Source organism: Podarcis muralis, chromosome 1 (genome assembly GCF_964188315.1).
Source record: "Podarcis muralis chromosome 1, rPodMur119.hap1.1, whole genome shotgun sequence".
NCBI classification, from domain to species: Eukaryota; Metazoa; Chordata; class Lepidosauria; order Squamata; family Lacertidae; genus Podarcis; species Podarcis muralis.
Window position 1 is genome coordinate 67,506,032 of NC_135655.1, and position 13,076 is coordinate 67,519,107.

At 40.5% G+C, this 13,076-nt stretch overlaps 1 protein-coding gene across 1 annotated transcript in view; it reads left to right on the forward strand.

The window, feature by feature from the left end:
* GALNT18 (polypeptide N-acetylgalactosaminyltransferase 18) overlaps nucleotides 1-13,076 on the forward strand; it is a 264,677-nt gene that overhangs the window by 130,033 nt on the left and 121,568 nt on the right. Inside the window, exon 2 of the mRNA XM_028731253.2 lies at nucleotides 6,577-6,769. Coding sequence (XP_028587086.1) covers nucleotides 6,577-6,769 — 193 coding nt within the window. The remainder of the gene's footprint in view (nucleotides 1-6,576; nucleotides 6,770-13,076) is intronic.

Here is a 13,076-nt window from a genome sequence, read left to right on the forward strand (position 1 = left end):
AGTCATATATAGGGAAGGGCCATGGCTTAGTGGTAGAGCATCTGCCTTATCTGCAAAAAATTCCTGGTTCAATTCCTATAATCTCTAGGTAGAGCTAGGAGGGACTGCTATCTGAAATCTGTGCTACAAGTCACTGTATACACTGATGAACCAAATGCCTGATTCAATATAAGGCAGTTTTCTGCGTTCTGCAATGTCAGTCACATAGAACCAACAGTTGAAGTACTTACTTGATGTGTTTCTGAGATCAATTAGGGAAAACTAGCTGAATCCAAGGGACAACAAGAACAGGGGAAGTCCCTCCCAAGGCTAGACCTAGAACAGGAGAAGAATGGCAGCTGTGTAAAAGATGACATATATTGTTTCCCAAACCCTTTTTCAAGGAAAAATAAATCCACTACAGCCATAAAACAAAACAAAAAGACAAGCCCTCCTTCCTGATTAGACCTGCTCATAACCTCTTCTGAGAGTTCCCCTTCTAAAGGATCAGAAGCAAATGAGCCTGTCTTTTAGTGCACAGCTGCTGCTGCTGCTGCTATTTTCCTTCTTGCATATTTTGTCAGCTGTCTTGACCACCTCCCCCAGCTTATTACTTCTAAGAGGCAGTTGTGGAACAGAAAGCAACAAGCAAAGTAGGAACAAATGGCTCTGAGTCTTAAACTTAAGAAGAATCCAGCATTTCAATATCCTTTCTGTTTGCTGACCTTATGCAGTGGTCTTTTTGGCAAGTGGTGCTGGAGAGAGGAGTGGAAATTCTATGGCGGCACAGTCTCCACCAAACACTAAACTACACTGTGAGCTAAGGACTGAGTCCAGTAATTCCTGTAGTACTGTTGTACTGGTAAGTTCAGACTGAACACAATAACCTCATGTTACTGACACAATTTCACCTAGAATTCAGGGCATCAGAAAGAAGATCTGACCTGAATTATCTATGTGGATGTTTGGTACACATTCAGGGCAGTATCGTGTTAATCCAAAAACAAAAATCAGGCTTTCCCCTTCAACAAAATATGCTTCAAAAATGTTGGCAAATTGGATCTTGTGACTGTCATGTTTATGTGATATCTCCCAGGGTCCAGGGGTGAAGTTAAAGACTGTTGATTATTATACTCTATATACTCTGTATACTATATTCACAGATTCAAAGTCCAAGCATTCCCTGTGATGAAAAAAATAACACATGAAATTCTAATGCATAGAAAACCATAGGTGAGATTGACACTTACGAATGTGCAATTCTCAACGAAGATGAAAGGGGAGGAGGGCTTGGGGGAGTGATAGTGGAAACCAAGCCATATATCTTTAGATTTTCTTAAGAAGCACACACCTCACATGTGCAGCACAAAAGATGCAGCCTAGTGCAGGAATAACTGGAAGGAAGATGCACTTGAATATAGATAGAATATAAAATATGAACCCAGACTACATTAAACTCAAACAAGTTAATCAATAGTTTTTTTAAACCTGGCAAGGCTCTGCAAGAAAAAACCCAGAAAACTGTGAACATGGAATCTCTTCTCTTGTATATTAATGCATGTATCTTACATCTATATTTCATAATATAGATGCCCTTCAGATTTTTAGGGACTACAACTCCCATCAGCCCCAGCCAACGTGGCCAATGGTCAGGCATAATGGGAGTTGTATTTTGAAACATCTGGAGGGCGCCAGGCTGGGGAAGGCTGCTATTCTGCCTTGTAACACATGTTGGGTAAAAATGAGATATATGCCCTCTTCAAATTAGCCAGGCTCTACCTTAAGTAATGCGTGCTCCACATTGTTATATTCAGCTGTTTTTAATAGGCTTGTCAAGGTCATGTTTCTCATCTGAAATGAGGGTTTGGCATGATTTTCGTCCCCGAAGTGAAATGGAGCTGATCCCAGGATTTAGCAGAAGCAAAGTGCCTTGACAGATTAAGAAGTGCTACATATTTAGGTGATTGAAAGCCAGTGCAAGCTACCAGTCTTTCATTAGTCTCTTGTCAGAGTCGTGGTGGGGGATGGAGGAAGAAAGGCATTGCAGAAGAAGCCAACAGCTTAATCTTCCCAATTTATGTTAAAAATGAAGATAAAAGGACAAGCTTCTTGACATAAGTCAGGAGTTATGATCCCGGATGGTAGAGAGTGTCATTACATAAGCTGTTTTCCTCATATATATTTTTATCTTGCCTGCTGAAACTGCCTTTTGGGCCTATGGGTGATAGTGTAGGAGTTGTTGTGTGGCTCAGTCAGTCTCCAGAGACAGCAATCAAAAGAGTCTACAGAATTTTTTCTAGAGTACATTGTGTGGAACTGCATTAATAAAGAGCTATGGTTGGCAAATGCATCTGAATTGAAGAATGTATGGCTGTGACTTAACTAGCTGCTAGTTTTGTGTTTTCTAGGAACTCCAGAAATTAAAGTGTATGTTTGTATGTGTGTGTGTCCTGTACACCTATGACATGATACAGAACTGGTCAGTAAGCAATATATCCCAACCACATTATATTTTGTAGCTTTGATGAACATAGGAATGTTGGTAAAGGTAAAGGTAAAGGGACCCCTGACCATTAGGTCCAGTCGTGACCGACTCTGGGGTTGCTGCGCTCATCTCGCTTTATTGGCCAAGGGAGCCGGCGTTTGTCCGCAGACAGTTTCTGGGTCATGTGGCCAGCATGAATAAGCTGCTTCTGGCAAACCAGAGCAGCGCACGGAAATGCCATTTACCTTCCGCTGGAGCAGTACCTATTTATGTACTTGCACTTTGATGTGCTTTCGAACTGCTAGGTTGGCAGGAGCAGGGACCGAGCAACGGGAGCTCACCCCCTCACGGGGATTTGAACCACTGACCTTCTGATCGGCAAGTCCTAGGCTCTGTGGTTACTTAATTATAATTACTTTTTTGCATTGGCAAGTGATTGGGCAAAGCCACAAACTGTGGCTTATATGACTGGGCATTTAAGTCCCTGTGTCACTGTGAGATAAGTCATTGGCCTGGTTTGCGCATCATACTAAAAACGTGGTTTATAACAAACCACAAGCTGTTCCACAGACAATTAAACAAAACATGACTCTCTTTTTCAAACGTTTATTTAGTTTTCCAGCTACTCTTGTCATGTGCCTTTGTAACTGGTTGAATGTTTGGGATGTGGTGGCCAAACTAACCATGATTAAGGAAAAGTGCTGGGTTCACATGCGACACCAAACCATAGTTAAAACAAAGCAAGCCATTAACATTAATATAACAAATATTATAGTTTGTTGGCAATAAGCAAATGATAGTTAAGCCACTGAGCCGGATTTGGATATCATAGTGAGCCATGGTTTAATAAACCATAGTTTAATAAATAGAGACTTAGCATTATGTGTGAACCAGGCTGTTTTCTTGCATTGGCACAAGGAACTCACTCCTAGCCAAGAATTAACACTGACACTAAGACACTAGTGCTGTTTCCCTTCCTCTAGTACAACAAAGTTGTGGATTATAAAGAATTTAAATGGTCCAGATTAAAAACATGCCAAGTGCCTGTGTATGTGGGGGAAGATCACTAGGTGTGAACTTCAGTTTACAGACGTTAAGCTTCATCCTGTGTACTGTTCTGAATCTGTACAGCTGGGGAGATGCATTTATTTTATGGAAATATTTCTCCACATTTTTGTATTTTACATCCAGAGAAGCTGCTTGCAGGATGCTAAACTGTATTATATTATGTCAAATACCATTCAAGGTCTTGGAGGTTCTTGTAATAAATTATGAGGAAGGGCTTGACTTGTGAAATGTCAAGTCACAGTAAAGTGTTGCATCTGAATAACGTCTCATTGATTATCCATGACCTGACACGCTGTCTAGCAGCTTTTGCATTTCAAAAACCTCTTTGTTTTCTGAATATACCAGCCATTTTTGGATACTCGCACACAGAGGGCAGGGGAACACATTTCCTCTTCTTTTCCTTTTAAAGGAATACAAGCCAATCTGACTGAAAGTCATTGTGAGTATTGGAGGGAAGTAATGTATTTTGGGGGGCACAGATCTTTGAACTGTAGCACGTGCTGGGTTTCTATTCATAGAGCCTGTACCCGTCCCATATATTGTTCTATATTTAGAATAATATGCTATATTAATGTATTAGATTCTATGGGCCTCTGCCCAGTCATAGGTCTTTGGTCAGAATTTACATACCAGGGAAGGCTGCAGAGAGAAACTGACATTGTACCTGTTATTACTTGCTGGATAATATCATCCTATTAGCTTCCCTTTTTCGTTTCATCAGAGTGATAGGCACCATAGTGCCTAATATTTATTGCAAGTTGATAGATATCCCTAAAATACAAAGGCCCCAGCAGAGATAGATGTGTTTGAATACTTTATTATGTTTTCTTGCTTGTTAGCTCAAGAAAGATAACTATTCACTTTTGATATCTAAGATACTTATTCACTTTGAAATGAATAAAATGAGGCGGGGTTTCATCCTCAGATTGCCAGATATTGATTCTAGGTGTTTTGGGGGTGGCTACTGTGTTTTGCGGGTGACGCTGTGGGTTAAACCACAGAGCCTAGGACTTGCCGATCAGAAGGTTGGCGGTTCGAATCCCTGTGACGGGGTGAGCTCCCGTTGTTCGGTCCCTGCTCCTGCCAACCTAGCAGTTCGAAAGCACATCAAAATGCAAGTAGATACCGCTCCGGTGGGAAATAGGTACCACTCCGGCGGGAAGTTAAACGGCGTTTCCGTTCGCTGTTCTGGTTTGCCAGAAGCGGCTTAGTCATGCTGGCCACATGACGCGGAACCTGTATGCCGGCTTCCTCAGCCAATAAAGCGAGATGAGCGCCGCAACCCCAGAGTCATCTGCGACTGGACCTAATGGTCAGGGGCAGTGGCGTAGCGTGGGGGTGCAGGGGGGGCTGGCCGCACCGGGCGCAACATCTGGGGGGGGCGCTCGCACTCACAGCTCTCTGCCCCTACCTGGCTCACTCACTCTCTCTCACTGCAGTGCTGGCTGTGCGAATCCGATCCGAGCCGCCGGGTCGCTGCCCACTGTGGAGGGGGGGGGTGCCAGGCGTGCGGTGCGGTTAGGGGGTGCAAATTACTTGCCTTGCCCCGGGTGCTGACAACCCACGCTACGCCACTGGTCAGGAGTCCCTTTACCTTTACTGATTTATGAGATGTTTTTGTAAATATCTCCCACTTTAATTTGATGTACGAGTAACACTGTCTTAGCAAGGATTGAGTTTACTCTTACTATATGTACTACCAGAGCCGTAGCTAGGTGATCTTGTGTCCCTGGCAGAACTGTCCAGATTGTGCCCCCTAGCCATGGACAAATTCGCTCTTCTTTCTGCCTCTCCTCCAACTCTTCCCTCCGTTCAATTCACCCTCTACTGTATTTAAAACCATTTCTTATGAGGCAATAATCAATCTTTATATTTATGGGTTATGTCCCACCTCACCACCCCCTAGCTATGGCCCTGTGTAAAGTAAATAAAATTAAAATAAAGGCACAAGTAAAGCAACTTATTAACTGCTTAGTACACAAAATATGGACTGCTTCATTTCAATGCTACACCTTTCAGTCTAACATCTTCAAGGCGAGCTACAAACATTCTTTTTAAAAGTCATGAAAATTAATTTAAATAAACAATATTTGACAACAACTTTTAGAACCCACTGAATCAGTAAAAGCTGCAAGTGCCAATAGATCTGCAGTGTGAAAACATGGTTTCCAGCTTTGCAGGCGTTTGCAGCTGTTCAGTTTTTTAGGATTGAAGTTCCAATGCTTTGCAGACTGAATAATCAGGCCACATGCTAAACCTGGCAGTGTTTTGGACCACCTGTGCCAGAATTTGGCTATTGTTAAAGACTGACGCGGGTGGCGCTGTGGGTAAAACCTCAGTGCCTAGGACTTGCTGATCGTAAGGTCGGCGGTTTGAATCCCAGCGGCGGGGTGAGCTCCCGTCGTTCGGTCCCAGCTCCTGCCCACCTAGCAGTTCGAAAGCACCCTTAAAATACAAGTAGATAAATAGGTACCACTTTATAGCAGGAAGGTAAACAGCGTTTCCGTGTGCTGCGCTGGTGCTGGCTCGCCAGAGCAACTTCGTCACGCTGGCCACGTGACCCGGAAGTGTCTTCGGACGGCGCTGGCTCCCGGCCTCTAGAGTGAGATGAGCGCACAACCCTAGAGTCTGTCAAGACTGGGCCGTACGGGCAGGGGTACCTTTACCTTTACCTTAAAGACTGACCAGATAGCAGACTGACTTTGTGTAGTTAGATACATATCTTTCTGAAGTAAAGATATTGGGCTCATTGAATGGTTGCTACCTGTTTATGAAAGCTTTTGTATAGCCAGCCTAGGCCAGGCTGGTGTTTAGCCAAGTCTGGCTTGCCAACAGATTGACTTCAGTCCCAAAGGCTCACTCCTCCATTTTCTCCTGAGACAGACGGATGCCAACCAGGCTTGATCTTATGAAATATTATAGTAGCATTGTAAAAACTTACAAATTTGCCCCAAACCTGAATATTACCTTCTATAAATAAAAGTTCTAAATTGCATTGTTGTTGTTGTTGTTGTTAAAAAATCATATCTATTATTGTTTTACAGAAGCACCTCTGAAACCAGAAGAAAATCCTGCAGAGGCTTTTACTGATTCATCCCTCTTTGCTCACTGGGGTCAGGATCTGAGCCCTGAGAACAGACGTATTGCCCTCAAACAATTCCAGTATTATGGCTACAATGCTTACCTGAGTGATCGTCTCCCCTTGGATAGACCATTGCCTGACTTTAGACCCAATGGGTAAGGAATATCTTCTGGTGGGCATAATGCATGTTGTCTTTGGAATATTTTTAAAATTGTAAATTAGTCAATTTTTGAAAACTTGAAATGTATTAAATAAGAAATATATAATCTGGCCCAGATCAAGCACTTTCAAGAACAATAGATTTTAACAGATGAATTAAGAATGCACTTAAATATCTTCCATCAAGAAAAATTCAAGTGGTTTAATGTTGGCTAAGTCATGCCCATGGTCTTCAGAGTTCTTATCCCAATAATTGTCCATAATTTAAGGGTTATTTCACATAATTAAATCAACACCAGGTTCAACTTCGTTTTTTAAACACTCCAGTTGGGAAAGAAATGAAGAAGTCAACACTTAGCAAGTGATACTTGGTTTGTTGCAATAACATTAAAGATTAGAAAAAGCACTTTGGGGTGTGTATGTGTTAGCAGACTTTGCAGCTTGGATGAATTATATTGAGGTAGTCACAGTTTCTGGAGTTCAGAGGCTTTATTCATGCAGGGACTATAGGATGAGTAGAGATAAGAAAGAAAAAGTAGAAATTTTGTCTGTAGAGAACAACAAACAAAATGACCCAGCTTTTAGGTTGGAGTTCACTTAGACAGAGAAGTTTACAAACAAGTGCTGGTTAAGTTAATAGATAAACAATGCCCTTGTGTGGTTTAAAGCAACACATACATTAACTAGAATTGGAATTCAGACAATGTGCCCTTGCAGTTCTCATGACTCCTTCTGAAGATACCATCAGTATCTCTCATACTTGCAAGCCAAAGTAGAGTGCTTTTCCACATTTCTGCTATGGGCCAGAGTAGCAGATCTTCTTTCCTGTGAGGGAAATTATATAAATGGAGTGTCCCCCTGGCCCCAGAAAAGCCATTTTCTCTTGATCTCTGTTTATAAGAAGTAATGGGGGCACATCTCTCAAATATTCCAAAAAGAAGCTATTCAGAGATTTTAAAGTTAATAATGCCACTTTTATTTTTGACCAGAAGCTAGAACCCTTCTTATTCAAATCCACTCTACGTATAAGTCTAAAACTATTGTACGGATAACAACTAGAAATGTGACTGCTCTTCATTGTAAAAACCTGTTCATCATAGCAGCTTCAGGATCTAATATATCAAATGCTTCTGTTGAATGAGCATGAACCTTATTCACAGAAAGGAACATTGCTTTATTCAACAGCCATGCTGGGCAAGTGGTGTTGGTGTGTCAGACCTCAAAGCAATACAGAACCCTCTCTATGTGTGTTGGATTGGATGCAAAGACAATCAGTACTGTATATCTGAACCAATCTTCTCATTTCAATCTATTTAACAGAAAAATTATAAACAATCTGCCTCCTTGTTTAAATTGTAAATTAATTTAGGGAAAAGTTTCTAGAGTTAACAAGACATTTCTGCCAGAATATCAGCCTGTCTCTTTCTATTTTCCTTATGAAATTATGCTCCCCAAGGATTCCATTTAAATTTTTTATAGCTTTCAGTATAAAATTTTAAAAGTGTGTGTGAGAGAGACTCAACATTATTGCAGCTAAGAACAAATTATTACAGCTGGGATTTTAAAGAAAAAGTTGGCTGCAGTTTTCATAGTCATATAAACTTTAGTTAACTTAGTGGATGTGCTGTCTAGTGAGGAACTACTGTATATCCCAATCCAGGAAGGATAACCTAGCAGTCTTCAATAGTTTTCTTCTTGTGGTTCGAAAACATGGTTGCAAAAGATGCTCTGAATACAATTTTACAGCTGGATTGTGATCACTTGTGTAGCACCCAACACAGATCTTCCCTGCTCCCAGGCAGAGAAGCTGAGAAGCAATTAAGGAGTGCCCTGGCTCCCACTGGGTTAGGCATTTCAGGGTGCCACGTTGCCAATTGGCTCCCCCCAGGGGAGAAGCCAAGCAGTAACACTTTGAGGAGGTGCCCTGCTTCACCCCAAGAGCTGGGGCACAGTCTCAGTGGAAGTGGCGGGGTATGGAGTGCAGTGACAGCAGAAGTGGTTGGTGGGGTATGGCAGCGATGGGGGCAGGAGACAGCAATTTCCATTTTGCCCGTCTTCCAAACTGATTCATCAAACACATTGTTAGTTTTGGAATCAGTAGTTTGGAACCAAACTATTCTTCCTGACAAATGTATTGGCAGGTTTCTTTTCAAAACAAGCTTGTATTTTCTTCTATACGTGTTTCCCCTTCTGCTGGCCTATGCGATATAGACCCATAATGTATTGTTCGCAAGAGCTGCTTGAGATGAACTATCTCTCTTATTTCATGCAGATCTACAATGAGAGATAATCATTGTATAGACACAGCTCTTTCTCCCCCTGTGTTTCTTAGTCTACTTTTATGGTTCAAGGATGCCTTTGACAAACTGTTTACTGCCCGACCTGTGTCACTCCAATCTGTTATCTGGTACTGTGCTATACTCAGTGAGTAAGGCAAACTGTTGACAGCGCCTGAGCTTCAGTACACTTGACAATATCTTGAAGAAATGCCAGTCTATTTCTGTTTATGAAATGGGATGTCAGCTTGACTGTGTACTATTTCAAGTATTGCAGCTCCATATAAGGAGCACATTGTGTAAAAAATTGCAAATCATCTAGTCTTCATCCTGAAGAAAATGTGGCTAACTGTTAGTTTAATAAGGACAACCCAGAATCTACATTGGACTGGATGCACAATTATTCTTTCACTCCAGCGAGATGCAGACTCCCCACCGCCCCTGGTCCGGTTCCCCACAGTTGCCTGTGAAGCAGAGATAACATTCTCTACTAATGGAAAACAGGGGGAATGGAAAAGAGTGAGCAGAGTATATGGTAAATTCCCAGGGAGGATGCATTGAATAAAGGGGCCATCAAAAACCCGCAGAAACATGGTTCTCAGCTATGATTACCTTTGCATTGGAAATGCAATGCAATATTGGATGAAAGCTCTTTGGCAAGGCAAACTAAAATAGTTCTCTGCTCCCTCTTGGGCTTGCTATAAGTACATGTTGGCTTGAATAGTATCCAGGAGGCTCTGACTTTTATCCTTGCTCAGAAAATCCAAACTCTGCACCCAACAAGCCAACATATGTGATATGAATGTATTTAAATGAATAGGAACATAGGAAGCTTCCATATACCAAATCAGACCATTGGTCCATAGCGCTCACCATTGTCCACATTGACTGGCAAAGGATTTCCGGGATGTTTTAAGTAGGGCTCCTTCTCACCCTTTCCTGGAGATGCTCTGCTGCTGAGCTCTGGCTCTTCATCTTGCAAATGAAGCAAAATTTGCTCTATGGCCTTTCTGTTTGCTAAGAATCCCACACTTGTAGTACAGATCCAGCACCAGTAGTATAATATCTAATCTCTCATGTAAATATGTGTCAGAGATTTTAAAAAATGGGGGGGAGGGGGGTCTGTTAAAAAAGTGGATGTGTGTGTGTGTGTGTGTGTGTGTGTGTGTGTGTGTACTCCAACACTGTGGAAGGTAGAACACACAGCCTTCAGAGAACTCTGCTTTGTTTTAAACAAATGATCTTTATATAAAAAACAGACTATCATTTATGCTCTGCAATTAATAATAATAATAATAATTTCATTTCCATACCAGTTTATATTTTTAAGAAACATTAAAACATCAAATACAGCAAACTAGAATAAAATATTACTGAATAAAGTCACATGTAACGTATACATTCAAGGCAACATAATTAACAGGAAACTAAAATATTATCTTAGAAATCACAAATGCAGCCTAGGATACAAAGGTATATGGGTGGGTATAATCTCAGTGTCATGGGTTTGAGCCCTACGTTGGGCAAAAGATTCCTGCATGGCAAGGTGTTAAGGGGGTTGTGGCTGTGGTCATTTCCAAGACTGTCATGTGGTCCACGGAAGGTTCCCCATGAAGGAATGCAGTTCCGGTGCTAACAGGCTTCCACACCTACACTCAAGTCCCCATATCATAGCATTTTTATTATGAACCATTGGCCTACCAAAATGTCTGCACTGAACAACAATATTAAACAAGATATCTTTTTAAACCATTAGCCCATTAAAATCAGTCCATTCTGCCTCAGTCCACTTGTGTATCTGTGTGTCAACATGGCATTTTTAGAATAATTTTACCTATTTTCAAATGGCTGTTATTTGATCAGAAGCATTTTGATTGTGGGTGTCAATATTTACTGATTAAAAATATTGTCTCACTAAGACAACATATGTTTGAAAAAACTGGATTATTTGTAGACTGATGTTTCACAGAAAGTGAGGCAAATGTTGAAGGCAGAAGCAACATATAAGAGAGTGACAAGGTTTAGCTCTGTTCTAGTGTTTTAAAAACTAATATCAAAATGAGGAAGAATATTTAAATTTGATTGATATAGAAATTTGATTGATATAGAAATTTGATTGAGGACCCACTCTAAAGAAACTCCTATAATCTGAAAAAAGAATGACAAGAACTATGCAGCGTATGTATGTATGTATGATTGTATGTATGTATGTTTGTATGTATTTGTACTTACTGATATTTTCAGTTAGGTGTAGACAAAGCTAGCAGAGAGCTAGCAAATAGATAATAAGCCCTTGGAATACTGTAGCTATCATTAGCCCCTTCCCTTTCTTTTGGAGAAATTCTGCTACTCTTTTTCTTAACAGTGAGGGATAAAAGGCCACCTATGAAGTTGTAATCTGCCAGACATACTTATGCAAATGTTATCTGTTTCTTTGGCTATCATAGACAAACAGCTTAGGGATTTGTGTTCCTCCTCTCCCACCTCAAGTCAAAGAGTGCTCCTGTAACTTCAATAGTAGATTGTAGATAGAAAATGAGTTTATTAGGGTGGACGAAAAATGTTTTATGTAAGCTGGCCTGTAGTCTTTCAAATAACAAGGTTTCAGAAATCAGAGAACCATAAAATTAGGGAGGAAGCATAGAAGAGTGTCTAGTTCTACCTTCATCTATAGACAAATTGTCTTCATTTAAACTATTCCAAATCAAAGCCGATCCAATTTCCTTTTTAAAAACACAAGGGAAGGAAATTGTACCACTACCCTGGTTATCATATTTTATTATCACCCATTTTACTTGGAAAGAAGCAATTTTTGTATATTCAACCTTAACTTTCTCCTCCACGACTTATTTCTTTCTGTCCATCTTACAATGACCCTGCTACATCATTCTCCTCCTACTTTACAGCATCCTTTCAAATATTTTAAGCTGCTGTCATGTTTGCTCATAATATTCTGTCAGAGCTACATGCTCCCAGTTCCTTACAGCATATATCAGATATTACCTTTGTCCACCTTCTCTGAAATTTTGAGCTTCTTATATCTTTCTAAAAATGCATTATAAAATGGACATAATCCAGTTTAGTGGAGGATTAAACTGTCTTCAGTAGACAAGTATACCTATTCTTACACACAGTATTTCTCTCCCCCCCCCAAAATGGATTTTACTTCACACACTCCACAGTTGTTGGTTTCTATTTAGAGTGTGATTACTGTAAGTAAAACCTCAGCTTTCCTTAATTATGAATTTATATGTAGTTTCATTTGTTTTCCCCTCACACTTTTCATTCCAAGATAAGTAGTTTATAGCACATGTCACATTAAAAATTATATTGCGGCAATGTACACTTCTTCCACTTAAACATTGGACAAATGTGTTTATTAGATTATTAAGATCAACTTTCCCAAATACACGTAAGAGTCTTGTATGTACAGAAGTAGGCTTCTGTTAATATATTTCCAACTAGTTGGGGATCTGTGACATAAATGGTGGCTGCACACAAGGGGCTGGTTTGTTGATACTCTGTATGTTCCCTTATTCCCTTTGCATGTGAGGGGAGGAGTTATCAATCTTCCGTTTGTTTATAGGAACAAATAGAGGGTTGTTTTTTTTGCTGTGTGCTATCAGATTCTGGTTTGATAAAGTGGCTTGTTCACAAAGTGGTTTGAACAAATTGCTGTTTGTTGAGCTCAGATGCAGCAACAAACTATAGTTTGCTGTTACATCTAAACTAGACTATGGCATCTACTTAAGCTAGCAGCTATGGGCATTATGAGCCTTGCTTTTTAAGAAAATGGCCACACTTAGAGCACGGAGTGGGATGTTTGGAAAGAATAAGATGTATGATTGTTGGGTTTCTTTTTGCACTGTATATCACACATATTAGCTACAATCTTGCCCGCATGTTTTTTTTAGAAAATCTAGCTGTCTAGAAAGCCCAAAGTGCATTTTAAGAATAATGAATGGTTTACCCTTCTGAAGCATCGTATCTTCGTTTTATAATGAACACACACAGAGAGATGCAGAAT